Source organism: Camelus ferus, chromosome 27 (genome assembly GCF_009834535.1).
Source record: "Camelus ferus isolate YT-003-E chromosome 27, BCGSAC_Cfer_1.0, whole genome shotgun sequence".
NCBI classification, from domain to species: Eukaryota; Metazoa; Chordata; class Mammalia; order Artiodactyla; family Camelidae; genus Camelus; species Camelus ferus.
The window spans coordinates 7,915,630-7,930,505 of NC_045722.1; the positions used below are offsets into that span (position 1 = coordinate 7,915,630).

The 14,876-nt window shown below is 50.9% G+C and overlaps 2 protein-coding genes across 6 annotated transcripts in view; one reads left to right on the plus strand and one right to left on the minus strand.

Moving 5' to 3' along the window:
- The window catches only part of FAH (fumarylacetoacetate hydrolase), a 30,218-nt gene extending 26,177 nt beyond the window's left edge, over positions 1–4,041 (plus strand). For all 3 annotated transcript variants that reach the window (XM_032469299.1, XM_006189614.3, XM_014563410.2), the window contains one exon: positions 3,819–4,041. In XM_032469299.1, coding sequence (XP_032325190.1) covers positions 3,819–4,004 — 186 coding nt within the window. In that variant the 3' untranslated portion in view covers positions 4,005–4,041. The remainder of the gene's footprint in view (positions 1–3,818) is intronic.
- A 5,312-nt stretch (positions 4,042–9,353) lies between these two features.
- Positions 9,354–14,876, minus strand: part of CTXND1 (cortexin domain containing 1) — a 35,205-nt gene continuing 29,682 nt past the window's right edge. The window contains exons 2-4 of one of the 3 annotated variants that reach the window (XM_032469302.1): positions 14,437–14,602; positions 13,471–13,524; positions 9,354–13,102 (exon numbers count right to left, since the gene is read on the minus strand). In XM_032469302.1, coding sequence (XP_032325193.1) covers positions 12,861–13,040 — 180 coding nt within the window. In that variant the 5' untranslated portion in view covers positions 13,041–13,102; positions 13,471–13,524; positions 14,437–14,602 and the 3' untranslated portion in view covers positions 9,354–12,860. Of the gene's footprint in view, positions 13,103–13,470; positions 13,528–14,436; positions 14,603–14,876 lie in introns of all 3 variants that reach the window. The other 2 variants (XM_032469300.1, XM_032469301.1) reach the window with 2 other exon arrangements.

Genomic DNA, 14,876 nt, shown 5'->3' on the forward strand with positions numbered 1-14,876 from the left:
GGTCGGACAGACTCAAGTTGGCTGCCCAGATCCACACTGGCCTTGTGACCTTCCTCAGGTTCTTTACACTTTCTGAGACTCAGTTTCCTCATCTTTAAAATGGAGTTAATGTTATTATACTTAACCTCACAGCATAGTCGTGAGGAAGACCCAGTTCACTCCTTCAGGATATGTTTCTGGAGCACCTGCTGTGAGTCCCATACTGGGGTTCTGATGGTGACCAGGACAAGTGCAGGGTCTGCCCTTCTGGGGTCATGTTCCACTGTCACTGCTACACCATTTTACAGGTGGGAAAATGAAGGCCTGACGGGGGTCAAATAGCTTGCCCAGGGTCTTGCAGCCAGTAAGCAGTGAAATCAGAGTCCCATCCAGGCAGTGTATCCCCAACTCCTAACCCCTCTCATAGTGTCTACAGCGCCTAATAGGGTGCATGTAACCTTGTGAGCGTGTGAAACTGACGACAGTCTTCACCATTGTCCTCCTCGTCATTGTCGTAATTTCCAGAACCCCCTTTGGAGAAGGCCCAGCATCCTGACCCTTCTTAACAGGAGTGCCCGCATGGAGTGTGTGACCAGCGGTGCCTGTCTGCCCTGTAGGCAGGTTAAGGGAGCGCCCATCCTCTACACTCACTCCCCACATCCTACTCTCTGCCGGCCGACTACACATTTCCCTTCGCATGTCCTATTGGCACCCCCACTTCCTGACCCTGTCTTGGTACCCCTGACTCTGCTCTGCAGGCTGGAACCGTTTCATCTAAACATCCTGCTGAGCATCCTTCTGAAGCTTCCTGCCGTCTCTGTGCCACTGGCCTGGTCTGACCTGCTGTGTCTGGATTGCTGGCACCGCTTTGCTCCAGCTCCTGCAATCCATCCTGCTCCCGCTGCCTAGAAAATCGTCCTTCAGGTCTGCTTTCCCCCTGCTACTGTTCTGCTCATGATCTTCTCGTGGCTCCTATTGCCTGTTTCCTCAAATTCACACCCGTCCCGCATCTGATTCTGCCCTCCCTGCGGAACCTCATTCTACTACACAACCCCGCTTTCCCTACGGCCTGCCAGCCCTTGGAATTAAACCTGGCTCAGCCCAGATAGCGCCTTCCTTAGTTGCTCAGGAGGAATCAGTCTGTCTGTCCTCTCCACTAGCAACTCACCTGAAACACAGAGTTCTGGCTAATTGTACGCGCGTCTGTTTCTATGCTTGGCCAAGAGCTCGTATTAGTTTCCTCTGGCTGTTATAGCAAATTACCTCAAACCTGCGAGCCTAAAACAACAAAAATTTACTCTCTCACAGTTCTAGAGGGCAGAAATCTAAAATCCAGGTGTTGGCAGGACTACATTCTTTCCAGAGGCTTGAGAGGAGCGTCCATTCCCGCCTCTTCCAGATGCTAGTGGCTACCGGCGTTCCTCGGTGTGAGGCTACATCACTCTAACCTCTGCCTCATCTCCACGCTGACCCCTCTGCTTCTGTCTGTCTGATTCCCCTCTGCTTGTCTTATGTCACATCTCCGGATGGCTGGTTGGGAGGTGAGCGGTTGTAATCAGGCATCAGGAAGCAGGCAGGGGCTGTTTGCTGCAGGGGCTGTGCTGCTGTAACCCAGGGCAGGAAGGAGTGGGGGTGGGGGGCCGAGAGAGCACCCAGCATTGAGGGCAGGAGGAGAGGAAGACAACACTCATCAGTGTGGGCGGCTCTGGAGGAAGAAGGCTCTCTAAATGCTGCAGCTTGGAGGGAGATGCTTTGATAGATGATTGATGAATTTCTGCCAGGTTTTACTTTAATAGGCCTTTTTTCCCCAGGGACACAGATATGTCTGAACGTTGGGATTCAAAAGTGATGGGAAAATAATGAAACCAAGCAACAGAATAGGCAAGGATGTTGCTCTGGACAGAAGGTGACCCAGAGCGTTAAGGGGCAGCACACGGTCGCAGGGGTGTGCCTCTATGATGCCGGGAGGGCGAGGGGCTGGTTTGGGCTGTCGCCCTAGCATCCAAGCTGCCACCTTCCCAGGGAAGACCAGTGGTCTGGACGGCCCATGCAGGGAGGACCAGCTGGATGACTGGGCAGGTGGGGAGAGGTGGGAGGAGACAGGCTGGGTAAGCTGTGCTGAGCTGCAGGTGGCCGTGAGGACTGTCCCTGGGCTCACTGGGAGGGCTCGTTGAGCTGTCCCTGACCCCATCTCCGAAAGCTGCCTTCGGTCTCAGTGTTCAGATGGCTGGGAGTCCCCTCAGCAGTGAGCTTCCATTTATTTCTCTCGGTTGCTGCAATCTTGTTTTTCCTTCTTCGCCCTGGGTAGCAGAAGGTCTAGCTCCAGATTTGGGGCTCGTCTCCAACAGGTGAAGGGGTCTGGTGGCGGAACTCGAGGTCACAGGCATCCCTTGCAGTGGCCCTGGTGTCCACTGTGGGCCTGGTCGCCATCACTTCAGCGCTGCCTTGGCCCAGAACCCTTGAGAAGTATCTCAATCTGAGCAGCCCCGGGGCCTCTGTGCAGGGCTGGCACTCATCCATCTATGTGTTTCTGTATATCTTCTCACTGGGGCCACCAGAGAGCACGCTTTAAAAAAAATAGTTTTCACTGTCTTGCTGCGAACTCTTCCATGTTACCTCGGTGCCTGCAGGTTAAGGTTCAAACTCCTTAATGTGGCTTCTCAGAGCCCTCTGTAATCTGGCTTCTCAGGAGTCCCCACACAGCAGTTTCCACTGAACAAATGCCTGGGTCTCTGTGCCTTTGACATGCTGTTCCCTCTGTCTGGCTCACACTTTTCATTGTGTCTCCCCCGGTGAACTCCTACCCACTTGTCAAGTCCCAGCTCCAATGTTCCCTCCTTGCTGCTCTCCCAGCACCTCATAGACTTTTCTGCCCTAACTCGTATCTAGACCGGCTGCTCCCACTAAACAGACCCTTCTCAGGTACAGGGACAGGCGCCTCCTCCTCTTGGCCTTTCTGTTGGAATGGAATTGAATGAATGAGACTAATATTCGTTGAGCATGTGCTCTGTGACAGATGTCTTGCTGGGGCTTTCCCTGAGTGTTTCATCAGATCCTCACAACTCTGAGAGACAAGGCGTGCTGCTCCCCTCTGCAGATGAGGGGGCTGAGCTCGGAGGTTAAACAAGTGGCTCCTACTCACCAAGCTTATAATTGTCCTAATCGGGGGGGAGTGAGGAGGGTATAGCTTGGTGGTAGACTGCGAGCCTAGCATGCACAAGGTCCTGGGTTCCATCCCCAGTACCTCCATTAAAAATAAATAAATAAATAAAAACCTAATTACAGACCCCCCAAAATAATTTTTTTTAATTTTAAAAAATAATTAAAAAAAAAATAATTGTCCCAATGGCTGACACCGAGCATTTACCCTGGGCCAGGCACTATTCTCAGAACTCCCTCTGTGTGAACCCATGTCATCTTTACAACAGTGGGTACTGTCATTAGATCCATTTCACAGACAAGAAAACTGAGTTCCAGGGGGACCAAAGGTCAGAGAGCCAGGAGGTGGAGAAGCCAGGCTTTGAACCCAGACAGTCTGGCCTCAGGCTAATCAGCAGACCTAGGATTTGAATTTGGAGAGTCAACCACCCTTCGGGAAAGCCGACAAGCCATCCTTGCTTCTGGGGGTCTCGGATCATCGGGTGGGCTTGGAGTTCCGTCTCGGTGCTTCTGCAGCCTGCCCAGCTTCTGGGGGAGGGTTGTTTTTCTGTGAAAACTATGTATTTGTCATTCTGATGGCACCTTCCTGCCTCGGGCCCAGCTGGCACTGTGGCTGCGTGGGCTTTGGTCCCCCCGAGCCCAGCGTCTCCGAGGCTGACCCTAGCCCTCCTCTGTTGCAGGGCACTGCCAGGGGGACGGTTACCGCGTCGGCTTCGGCCAGTGCGCAGGAAAAGTGCTGCCCGCCCTCTCGCCAGCGTGAGGTTCTCTGCTGGCCCGGAAACAACAGGCTTGAGCGCCAAGCCCTCCACCTCCTTGGGGACACCGGGGCCCCCTCTGTGGCTGTAGCCTGGTTCTTCATTCAGTAATAAAGCCATCGTGCTCCGTCTCCACGCTCTGAGCGCAGCCTGCTGTGAGTGTGCAATGTTTACTCATATTCTTGGTTTGGTCCATTGGGTCAAGGCATGTACCGCCTCCTGCGAGACATTCATTTATTTGTTTCCTGGTTTTCATTTGTGAGGCCGAGGGTCCATGTGGGGCTTTCTCATCAGACATCCCCCGCCTCCCAGTATTCCCTGGAATATGGAAAAAGAATGCCACCTGTATTAGAGTCCACCGGAGAGACAGAACAATACAATCCTATATACAGTAGGATGTGTATATAGAGAGAGACATTTATTTTAAGGAATTAGGTCATGTGGTTGTGGAGGCTGGCAAGTCCAAAAGCTGCAGTATGGGCCTGCAGACTCGAGACCCCAGGAAGAGCTGCGGTTTGAGTCTGAAGGCAGCCTGCTGCAGATCTCCCTCTTCTTCCAGGGAGATCACGCTTTTTTCTTTTGAGGCTTCAACTGATTAGATGAAGCCCACCCATATTATGGAGGATAATCTACTTTATTCAAAGTCCACTGACTTAAGTGTTTATCTCATCTGAAAAATACCTTTACATCTAGACTAATGTTTGACCAAATATCTGGGTGCCATTGGCTCAGCCAAGTTGACACACCTAAATTCATCCATCACACTGCCCTTCACCTTCAGTATTTCTTGGGGCTGACTAATGGGTGTACATGAGGTGGAGAATTCATTCAGCGTGTTATAAACCTTGAGCAGAGCCCCAAGTCATGGGTACACACACTTGAACTGTGAGAGAGCAAAAAAAGTGCTGGGGACTAGCTAGCTTTTCTCCCCCTGGCAAGCCCACCAAAGTCAGGAGAGCGAGCCCTGCCCCTTCTCTGCCCCACCCACTGCAAACAGGCAGCCCTAGTCCCAGCCTAGTTCCTGGTGACCACAGGGGAAAAGGATGCCCAGGGACTCAGCAGGGCCTGGGAGGACGACTGAGCATGTGGAGTCTACCCATCCGACCACTGTTCATCCATTCATTCATTCACCAATTCTTTATGTCAGGCTCTGTTCTAGGCACAAGAGGTGCAGTGGTCACAGAATAGCCCAACGCCTGCCCTTCTGGTGATTACCTCCTAATGCAGAGAGACACGTAGGAAACAAATGAACAAGGAGAAGATGCATAACATGACAGATGGCGATAGGTTCTATGAGACAGTGGGGGACATGGGAGCTGTAATAAACAGGGTGGTCAGAAGAGGCCTTGGTGCTTAGGTTCTTGGTGCTTTTTTGCAGAAGAGCTGAAGGAAGTGGGGGATCAAGCCAGATGAACATCTCAGGGCAGAGTGAGCCAGGCAGAGGGCCACCTGCCTGTGTAAAGCCCCGAGGGTGGAACATGTTTATCAGTTTTAAGGAACATTGAGGAGGCTGCTATTTCTCACTAAAAGCATTTTGGGCCCAGCAAGCCTGGAGTTTGTATGGCAACTCCACAGTGTCACCAGGGACCCAGGCTCCTCATCCTCAGCACGTGGTTTTCAACCTCAAGGTCACCGCATGGTACAGAAGCCTGCTGCAGCTCCAGCCAATACATCTAAGTTCCAGGCCTGCAGAAAGGGTTAGGAGGATGAAGGGCTGAAGGGTCCTCCTTCTAGCTGAGTTAGGTGCCCTTTAATCAGCCTTCCTGGGAGTCCCATACCATACTTTTCTTTCATTTTATTGAACTTAGTCACAAGACCATACCTCATTGCAAGAAAAGCTGGGTTTATAGTCTTTTAACTGAACACATTGCTTCTCCAGTTTAAAATCAGAGCTTTTTGCTTAAGAAGAAGAGAATTAATCCTCAGGGGGCAACTAGCAGTCTCTGCCACACACAGGCTGGGAAGCCTCGTGCTCCAAAGCTAAGCTACTCTTGCGCAGCTGATTTTGTTTCATGAAACTGTGCCCTGGGGCCACATTCTCAGATGCTTTGCTGATTTCTGTAGAAATCCCGTAGAGTCACCATGGTCTCCCAGTGCCTTCCTACCTACATAAGCTTGATCCCAACATGTATTCTCTGAATTTGGAAGAGCAAAGCCTTCCTTGGGTTTTTTGTTGGGTTTTTCTCCCCCTGAATTCCTGGGGACTTGTGTTCCCGGGACCACGTCTGCTCCTGCTAACTCCACTGAAATCCCTGTTCTCCACCCTGTGTTTTAGGATTGTTCCCTTAGCTCTGTCTCCTGGCATCCGCCTGCATGAGTGACCCATGTTCTTTTCCTTACTTACATATCCCTAAAGGGCCATTGCACATAGCAGATCTTCGCTGGAGGTCCCTGGTCACGGGCAAAGGTCATCTGAAATCATTATCAGTCCACTTGCCTGCTGGCACCGGAGAATGCTGATGTCAGCTAGGGAGCTCACATGCTTATCCTCTCACTGTGCATTCTAGCTTAGGGGCTGGTGGTGCTGGGCGAACCTGCTGGATCTGACCCTGGAGTCTGAGACACACACGAGATGGATGTTAATGGGAGGATTCTGGTGCAGGCTTTCTCCAACAATGACTTTCCCTTGACCTTCAGCATCATGAGCCTCTTTGTTTTCCAGCCTTGATCTCCAGAAATCCCCATTGCCAGCCCCAGATGACGACTGAAGTCGATGATCATTAGTTCGAGAACTGAGCTCATTGTAACCTATCTGTGTATAATGATAATGAAATAGACAAAAATGGTACTCATGGCCAGATTTTCTCTTTTTAACAACAGGATGTTAAGGACAAGGGGCATTTTGACCAGATGGATGGAGCTGACAGGTCTGGTGATGAGCACCCCCAGGCAAATTGGCTGTAATTATCACTGTATCTTCCTTATTAATTCATGGCTCATTCATGCTTCCTGTTTTAACCAGTGGCCCAGGATAAGTAGAAATGGATGAATATGCCACTGAGAATAGAATCCATTTTGCACTTCACCTGACGAGGAGAAGCAAGCCCAGGGATGTGTCTGGCAGGAGGGGACTGCTGGAGGTTATACTGGAAGGTGTTGCAGGGAGCTGGTTGGATTCACAGGCACTCTACTGCCCTGGGCCCGGCAGGCACTGGGTACCAGGGCCCAGGAGCCCCCACCCCAAAGCAAGGAAAAAGGAGCCTCACTGGTTTCACCATGGGATGTCCCTGCCCTGCACCGCTCACTCAAGCTGGTTTACCTTTGAAATGCCATTTAGAACTATTCTGAGGATGAGGGTAGATTTGGGCCAAGACAATGTTTTTGGGGACAAGGGAACGTTAGGATTGAAGTATCATAATTAATAATTATCTCAAAAATTCCTGACACCAAAATGGACCTCTAAAGTGGTTATATTTTTAATTTTCTTTTCTTTCTTTAGTTTGGAAGCATGTTCCTTTTAACAGCCCCAGAAAAGTGAATGTGGCTAGGTTGTATCCCAGACTAAGAACTTGTTTTCTGTGTATCCGCCTCTCTCCCTGTCTTCTCAGATACCCCCAGGGCTGAGGGAGAGGCAGACAGCGACTCAAGGAACCACTGATCCATGGGAGGTGGACAAAGACTGCTGCTTGCTTGAGGAGTCTGCATTGTGTCTGCTCATTCTTGGATCTGTTTTCTGCTTTTAGAGAGAAACTAAATCAGACTGAGGCCAGTCTTATTTTGAGCCTGTCTGCCAAGAGCACACAAAAGCTGGAACAATAAGACCTTTCTTAAAGCCGGGTCTGGATGGAACATCTCTGTGTCTCCAGGGGACTTGATCCCGGAGATAGATACGCTATTGTCTGCGACGTTAGACAGCTTTTGTTCATGGAAAGCTCTTTAGGACATAGAACGATGCCTACCTAGCACAGAGTAGGCACTCAATATATATTTATTAAATAAATGAATGAACATTTCGGAGGTTATTGGGGACAGGGATTACGTTGTATTCATAGGTCCACCCCTACTTGGCCAAGAATACACGTGGAGTCCCGCTTCTGTCTCAATATTTAAGCGCTGTAAGTCAAGTTACAAACTGTTAAGTACCTTCTATTCTCCTACCTTGGCATATACATTTTCATAATGAGAAAACAAAAATCTCAGTAAGTGGCCTGCAAACAGTGAGGTCGTGATGCCTGGACTTTCTCTGGGATGCAGCAGAGGGAGCCCGAAGGCTCAGGGAGAGGGGAATGCTGGAGTGTCTGTTGTTTGCACTGTTTCAGTCACCCCAGGACAAACTACCCTGGAGGGCTCCAGGGACAGTCTGTTCACCAGAGCATCAGGAAGGCATTAGGAGGGGGGAGGGTATGGCTCAGTGGCAGAGTGCGTGCCTATTAAGCATGAGGTCCTGGTTCAATCCCCAGTACTGCCATTAAAAAATAAAAACCTAATTACCTCCCTCCTCCTCCAAAAAAGTATACAATGCTGCATTTCAATTGTATCTCAGTAAAACTGGAAGAAGAAAAAAAGAATGATTAAAAAAAAAAGAAGGCATTAGGGGTGTCCCAGAATTCTTGAAGAGCTGTCCTTTATAGCTTAGAGATAATGGTGAAAGGCTATGGCGTCTGGTTTCTAGATTTCAGTGGTAATAATGGGGTTCCATGGACCAGAAGGGGCCATCAGAAACATCCCTGGGTATTTTGCCATCCTTTTTATTTCCCTGAATCCTGCCCAACTCCTGTAAATGCCCTTTCATGAGACCCTGTGCAACTTTGGGTGTGCGTCTCTTTCCTGCTGGGATGCTGACGGATGCAGGTCCCAAAGACAAACTCCCCAGGAGGGAGGGTGAGACTTAGCTGATGACTATAAAAATGTGGGGACTCAGGGGGAGGGCTGGTATGGCTGAGGCTGTCTGTCCCTCTGGATGCAGCCAAACTGGCTGTACTGTTTGGACAGAATGACCAGGCATGGGAATGTGGACCAGGGAGCTTAGCTCAGGCACTTCTCAGCAGACGGGGCCATAGACGCAAGAGGGCATCATACACCGCAGGACCAGCCTTCAACTGCGAGACTGTGGGGCGTGAAACCACACTAGCGGGCACACCAGGCTTTGAAATTCTCTCCACCTGGTGTTTGGAAGCAGGACCAGTTCCTTCTGCATTGAGTTAGCCTCTGAAATTCTGGGACTGTTTTATGGGAGAGACACACAGGTCTTTCAATTCAATAAGAACATGTAGATATTTGAGCAACTAATTAGAAAAAATGAGCTAGAGATGATGGGAACTGATCTGCTAGGCTGGGAAAACCAGTGTCCTAGTATTCATGTCAGTCTATCTGAGCATCCTCGGGTCACATTTCTGCTAGCGACAGTCATTCTGATTTGCTGCCTCTGCCCGTTTCTGCTACCTCACACGTCCCTGCCCTATTACCCCTTTCCAGATTGCATTCCTTCACATCGCCCACCTCCCAGGTGTCTTTATTGCCCCCAAATACCACAGCCACAAAGTGGATTGTGTATCACACTTTACTGAGGGTCTGGAGTAACATGAAGGGACTGTATGTAGCAGAGCGCAGAACAGGCAACAACTTTAAATTGGCCACTGTCTGGGAAGTCCATCACCCATTCCTTGCAGCAGGGAGTTTTTCTCTGATCATATTTTGCCTTAAGTCCTGGATTAGGGCCAGCGCCACAGGCCTCTCTCTCTGATGCTTTTATTTTCTCTCTGCCCGCTTCCAGTCTTCAAAAATTCTCCTTTCTTTTGCTGGACAGTATATCTCTCCATTCAAAACCCCAAACTTCATCTCAGCCAGCTAGAACTGGTGAAGGTGCTCTGATTACAAAGGACAGCTCCCCCATCTGTTAGCGGCATAAAGCAGCAACAGAAGCTTGAAATTTCAGTTGTGTTTCCCCCCATAATGTGATCAAATGTGTAGCTGGGTCTCCCTCCCTGATGTGTCTCTAAGGTGGTAGGGGTATAATTTAAATATTTATTCTCCACCATCTGGGCAAGCCCCTAGGGTTCATCATATCTCTCTTTTGCTTTCTTTTTTTATTTTGAAACATGTGTAATAGGAAAAATGAAAGCAATCCAAGCACTTAATAATAGGAGTCTGGATAATTATGTACATGCACTGGATGGCATGGGTTATAGCTACTAAAATGATAAATGGGATACTGTAGCAGAAACGTGCTTATGATGTGATGTTAGGAGATGTTGCTCTAAATTATGTAACTGATGGCATTTATGAAAAAAATATATCTCGCATGTTGACAAGGATTAGAAGAGCACACATGGGCACACAATGGAAATCACTATTGTCTGGAGGCTTGGATTAGGAGTGATTTTGAAATTTTCCATCTTTTCCCGAAATGTTATTATTTCCCTTTGCCACCAAAAAAAGAGTCAAGAGATAGGGTGGGAAATATTAGCAGATCTAGGTGTGAAAAAGAATTAATTGAGACCAAAGGATCCCCAGGGAAGTGCTTCTCAAACTTTAATGTGCATACAAATCGCTTGGCGGATCTTGCTAACAGACTCCTGGGCCCCGCCTCCAGAGATTATGACTCTGTGGGTCTGGAGCAGGGTCCATGATTTTGGATTTCTAACCCGCTCCTTAACATCGCAGACGCTCTTTGTCCTTCATCATGGTTTGAGTAGCACAGCCCTCGGGCAGCCTGTGTTTCACTCCTGAGAGCTCTAAAGTATCTCCAGGTGAGTTCTTCAAGACCTCTTCTTGTTCCCTGGGATCTGTTATTAACTGCCTGGGAGTTGGCCGTGACTGACATTGTAAATCCACGCCGATGAGCTTCTCACGCAAGTGCCTGGTGTCTCTGAGGTAGGCTGCAGAGCGTAGGCTGCCGCTGGGTCGGAGGCAATGTTCAAGGTCCTTGCTCTAGGTCCTCCCCTCACTCAGAGCCTCCAGTGCACCTTGGTCCACGCCTTTGCCAGCTGTCCCTTTGTGCGTCCCACACAGTGGGGGGAAACAGCTGGCTATGACCTGGAATGCCGCCTGAACAGCTATGGCCTTGTTCATTTTCAGGAGTCACCTAGTGGTGACAGTGCTTTGGAAACCCATTTCCCAGGTGACCTGGGATGGAGTGAGACCCATGGCTGGGATGCAGATGATGGAAAGGGAGCCTTGAACTTCTTCTCAGCTGCAAGTTTCTTCTGATGGGGACGGCAGGCATGCTTGGGAGGGATGGAATAAATGCATTCAGAAGGAGGAGTTCAAGCGGTCTAGTTTAACTTCATATTGTGTTTGTGGGACTGCAAATTACAATGATAATTATGTAAATGAATGGACACCATATCCCTGGAGGTCAGGTGCTGGGAGAGGTTGCTGTGAGTATTCCTCTGACCAGGGGTCCTAGCCAGGAGGTTTGGCCTGTCAGAGGTGGCCCTGGGAAGTTGAGAAGAGCCCAGGGTTCCAAGCTCTGCAGGGAGTGGGGGAATATAGAGCCTCTACTCCTCCCAGCTCAGACCCCTGACTTCTCCTGGGGTGGGGGCTGGCATCAAGAAAAGACACTAATGTTTGCCATGTTCTCTCATTTCATCCTCACAACAACCTTGTGAGGTAGATATTATTCTCCCATTTTACAGATGAGGAAATTGGGGCTCAGAGAGGCTGAATTATTTGAGGTCATACAGCAAAGAAGCAGAGGAGTTGGACTTGGGACCAAGTTTGTGGGGCGCTGGTTCAATATTCTTGCTGCAAGATCATAGGTGTAGGTGATGAGGTGGGAGGGGTCAGAAGGGTGGGAAAAGAGGGAGAAGGGAGGCCCCAGGAAGAGTCATTATCACAACTTAGTCTTTGCCTCTCCCCAGGGCACATGTACATTCAAAGCACTCCCCCTCCTGTCCTTTCATTCCCATGAGGTTTACACAAAACCAAAAAGGCAGGGCTTTTTCTCCCCATTGTAAAATGAGGGAACTGAGGCACTGAGAAGTCAAGTGACTTGCTCAAGGTCACAGAGCCTTAGAGTGACTGACAGGACTAGACTCCAGGTCTTCCTGTCTTATATTCACCTCCTAGACTGTGCGCTCTCAAGAGGTCACTGGGTGAAATAATTTTGTGTGAGGAATAGTTAGTGAAAAAAAAAAAAAAAAGTATGACCAAAGCAGATGATTTTTAAATTATGACCCATCCACTGGATGGACTACTCTGCAGCCAGTAAAAATGATGGCTATGAAGAGTGTTTGATGAAACGAGAACGTGTTCATGCTCGAATATGAAGTGATACATCATGCACATGGTATGAAACTGACTTTAAAAAATACGTGTAAAAAAGGCTGGGAGGAAATACATCAGAACGGTGGCTCTGGGAAGTGGGATTACACGTGTTACTCTCCCCCTTTATTTGTATTTTTTTCTGTAATTTCCCGAACTTCTAAAATGCACATTTCACTTATAACAGGAAAAATATACCCCTCTATATTTTAGTTTAAAAAAATACTGCTGGGAAGCAGCCCGTGTGCCTTTTGTGAATCTGGGGGAGACTCACGCCTTACGCTTCACCACCTGCTCCATTTCTGGCCCGTTGCGAAGGGGCTTGGGTTCAGGTGGAACATTGGGGCTGGGAGCCTCCAGGGCTAGTGTGTGTGCTACTTTGCATGTTAAGGGCAAGAGTCTCCTCAAAACCGGACCACGGCTGGGCAACGGTGGGTGTCTGTCCTGCGTCCAGTTCCACAAGGCGCACAGGAGCGGGGGAAGGTGACCGCCCCATGGTCTCACAGTGATCCCCCAGACTGGACCTCGGGCCGCCTGACTCCGGGTCCAGTGCTCTTATCCGCAGACTGGCCCACCACTGCAACACCCGCATCACCCAGCATTTCACTCTGGTGCTCGTGTGAGAGGCCCCGGGGGCCCAGATCCATCCTGGCCTCCACAGGCTGGCGGGCCGGTGGCCCGGGGACACAGAGGCGCATCCCGGGGCACCCCTGCCCGGCCAGCTCCGGGGTCTCGGTCCCGCCGCGCAGCCCCGCCCGCGCCTCAGTCGTCCAGATGCTGCTCCTCCCAGGTGGACGTGGGGATGGCGCTGTAGGGGTCCATGATGACCTTGGCGCAGCGGATGATCATCACGACGAGGAAGAGGCAGAGGAAGACGAAGCAGGCCAACGTCAGTCCTTTGTCCACGTCGACGTAGACGGGCTCAGGCGTGGGCTCCTCCATCTCGCGGCAGCGGCTGCGGGCTCCTCCTCCGGCTCAGGGTTGACTGGTACCATCTTCCACCCCTGCAGAGAGCGACGGCAGCGGGGAGGGGAAGGTCGTGCCCACTTGCTTGGGGTCGGGGCAGAGCACAACCCCTCCCCCTTCTTATATGCTCCCCGCTCCGCCCCCCGGAATGGGAGCTTGTGACTTCCCCCCCACCCTCCCGCATGAAGGGGAGGGGAGGACGGACACGTTCCTCCCTTTCCGGCACCCACGTGAGCTCAGCTCTGAACCCTGTATAGGTGATGAGGTTTCTAACAGGGTCCAGGCAGGACTGGGGAGGGATGAGGGGTTGGGGGGCGCAGCGTCGGGGAGGGTGGGGAGGGACAGAGAAGCTCCAGCAGGGGTAGAGCTGGGGTATAGCCGAGGGGCCTCTTGGGGCCTCCAGTACCTGAAACCCTTTAGGAAGGAAGTTACAACAATGCTTTCAGCTCTGCCAGGCCACCTACTGAGGGTGATCAGAAAGAATTTTTTAAATTAGGTAATTAATGTATTTTTAAAGCAATAAAACTTCTATTTCAAATGCAAACGAGTGTTGAACACCAATATATGAATAGATGGAAGAGGAGCTGCTGTCCCGGAGTGGGTGGGGGGATGGAGCGTCTGCAACCGTCCCCCGCTGCGGGGCCTCATGGGACTCCTGGGGGACTTCTGCTGGGTCCCAGCGAGGCAGTTGGAAAACTGCGGGTGTGATGGGAAGAACAGTTTTGGCAGTCAGGGGACCCCGATCCCAGCTCTGCCACTGCCTTGCCAGGCAGTGTCAGATTATCCAGGTGTGCCTACGCCTCCTGCTGTGATGGGTGTGAGGATTCAGTGCAGTCCAGCACATCCCCGGCCGGTGGGTGACCAGTAGATCCCCTGATTGAAGCAGGGCTCCCCAGAGCAGGCAGGTCAGGTCCCTATAGCCCAGCCGTCAGGGAGAGTGTGAGGACAAATGGCCCGGCTGCTCCCTCTCTCCATAGCTGACAATCCTCCCCATCATTCCCCCTGAATTTTCGGAGCACTTGAGCTGTACATCATACCATCACATCCAGTTTATTGTCTGATGCTCACAACAGCCTTGGAGGCAAGTTAGCCGGGTATCAATATACCCATTTTATAGTGGAAACTGAGGCACAGAAAGGGGAAATGACTTACCCAAGGTCCCGCATCTCAAACCCTAGGCTTCTGCACAGCCCCCCCTGCTCTGGTGGAAGGCCAAGCAGGGATTATCTCCCCCACCCCCTTTGCAGCTTCAGGAGGGCACCTGGCAAGCTTTGGGATGGCGGGTGTTGGCATATCAGCACCCAAAGGCGACTGCGCTTTCCCCTCCCTCAGACCTTGTCTCCCTCCTCATCCAGACCTGGAGAGCACTGACCTGCTGTTCGGAGTGGTCACCACTTCATAAGGGCCACTGGGTGGGCTGGCACCCTGGGTGAGGCTGTTCCAGGCGGGGGTGGGGGGTGGTGACCAGACGTCCTAGCTGGGAGCCTGTGAGAGCAGTGGCCTCTCACTCAGAGAACAGGTACCCACGCTGGCGGCAGCTGAAACAGAACAGGACAGAAGGCTGGTATCTTCCAAAGACGCCCAGCCCCTGACATGAGCAGGGCTGGCAGGAAGGTGGGGCCCAGTGGTGGGACCTGCCACACTATTCTGATGCTGTTTTTCCTTTCCTTCCTTTTAACGTTTTTAAAAAATTTGGTAAAATATACATAACATAAAATTTACCACAGTGACCATGGCTAAGTGCACAGCTAAGTGGCATGAAGGACATTCACGCCACCGTAGAACCATCACCACCCTCCACCTCCAGGACGC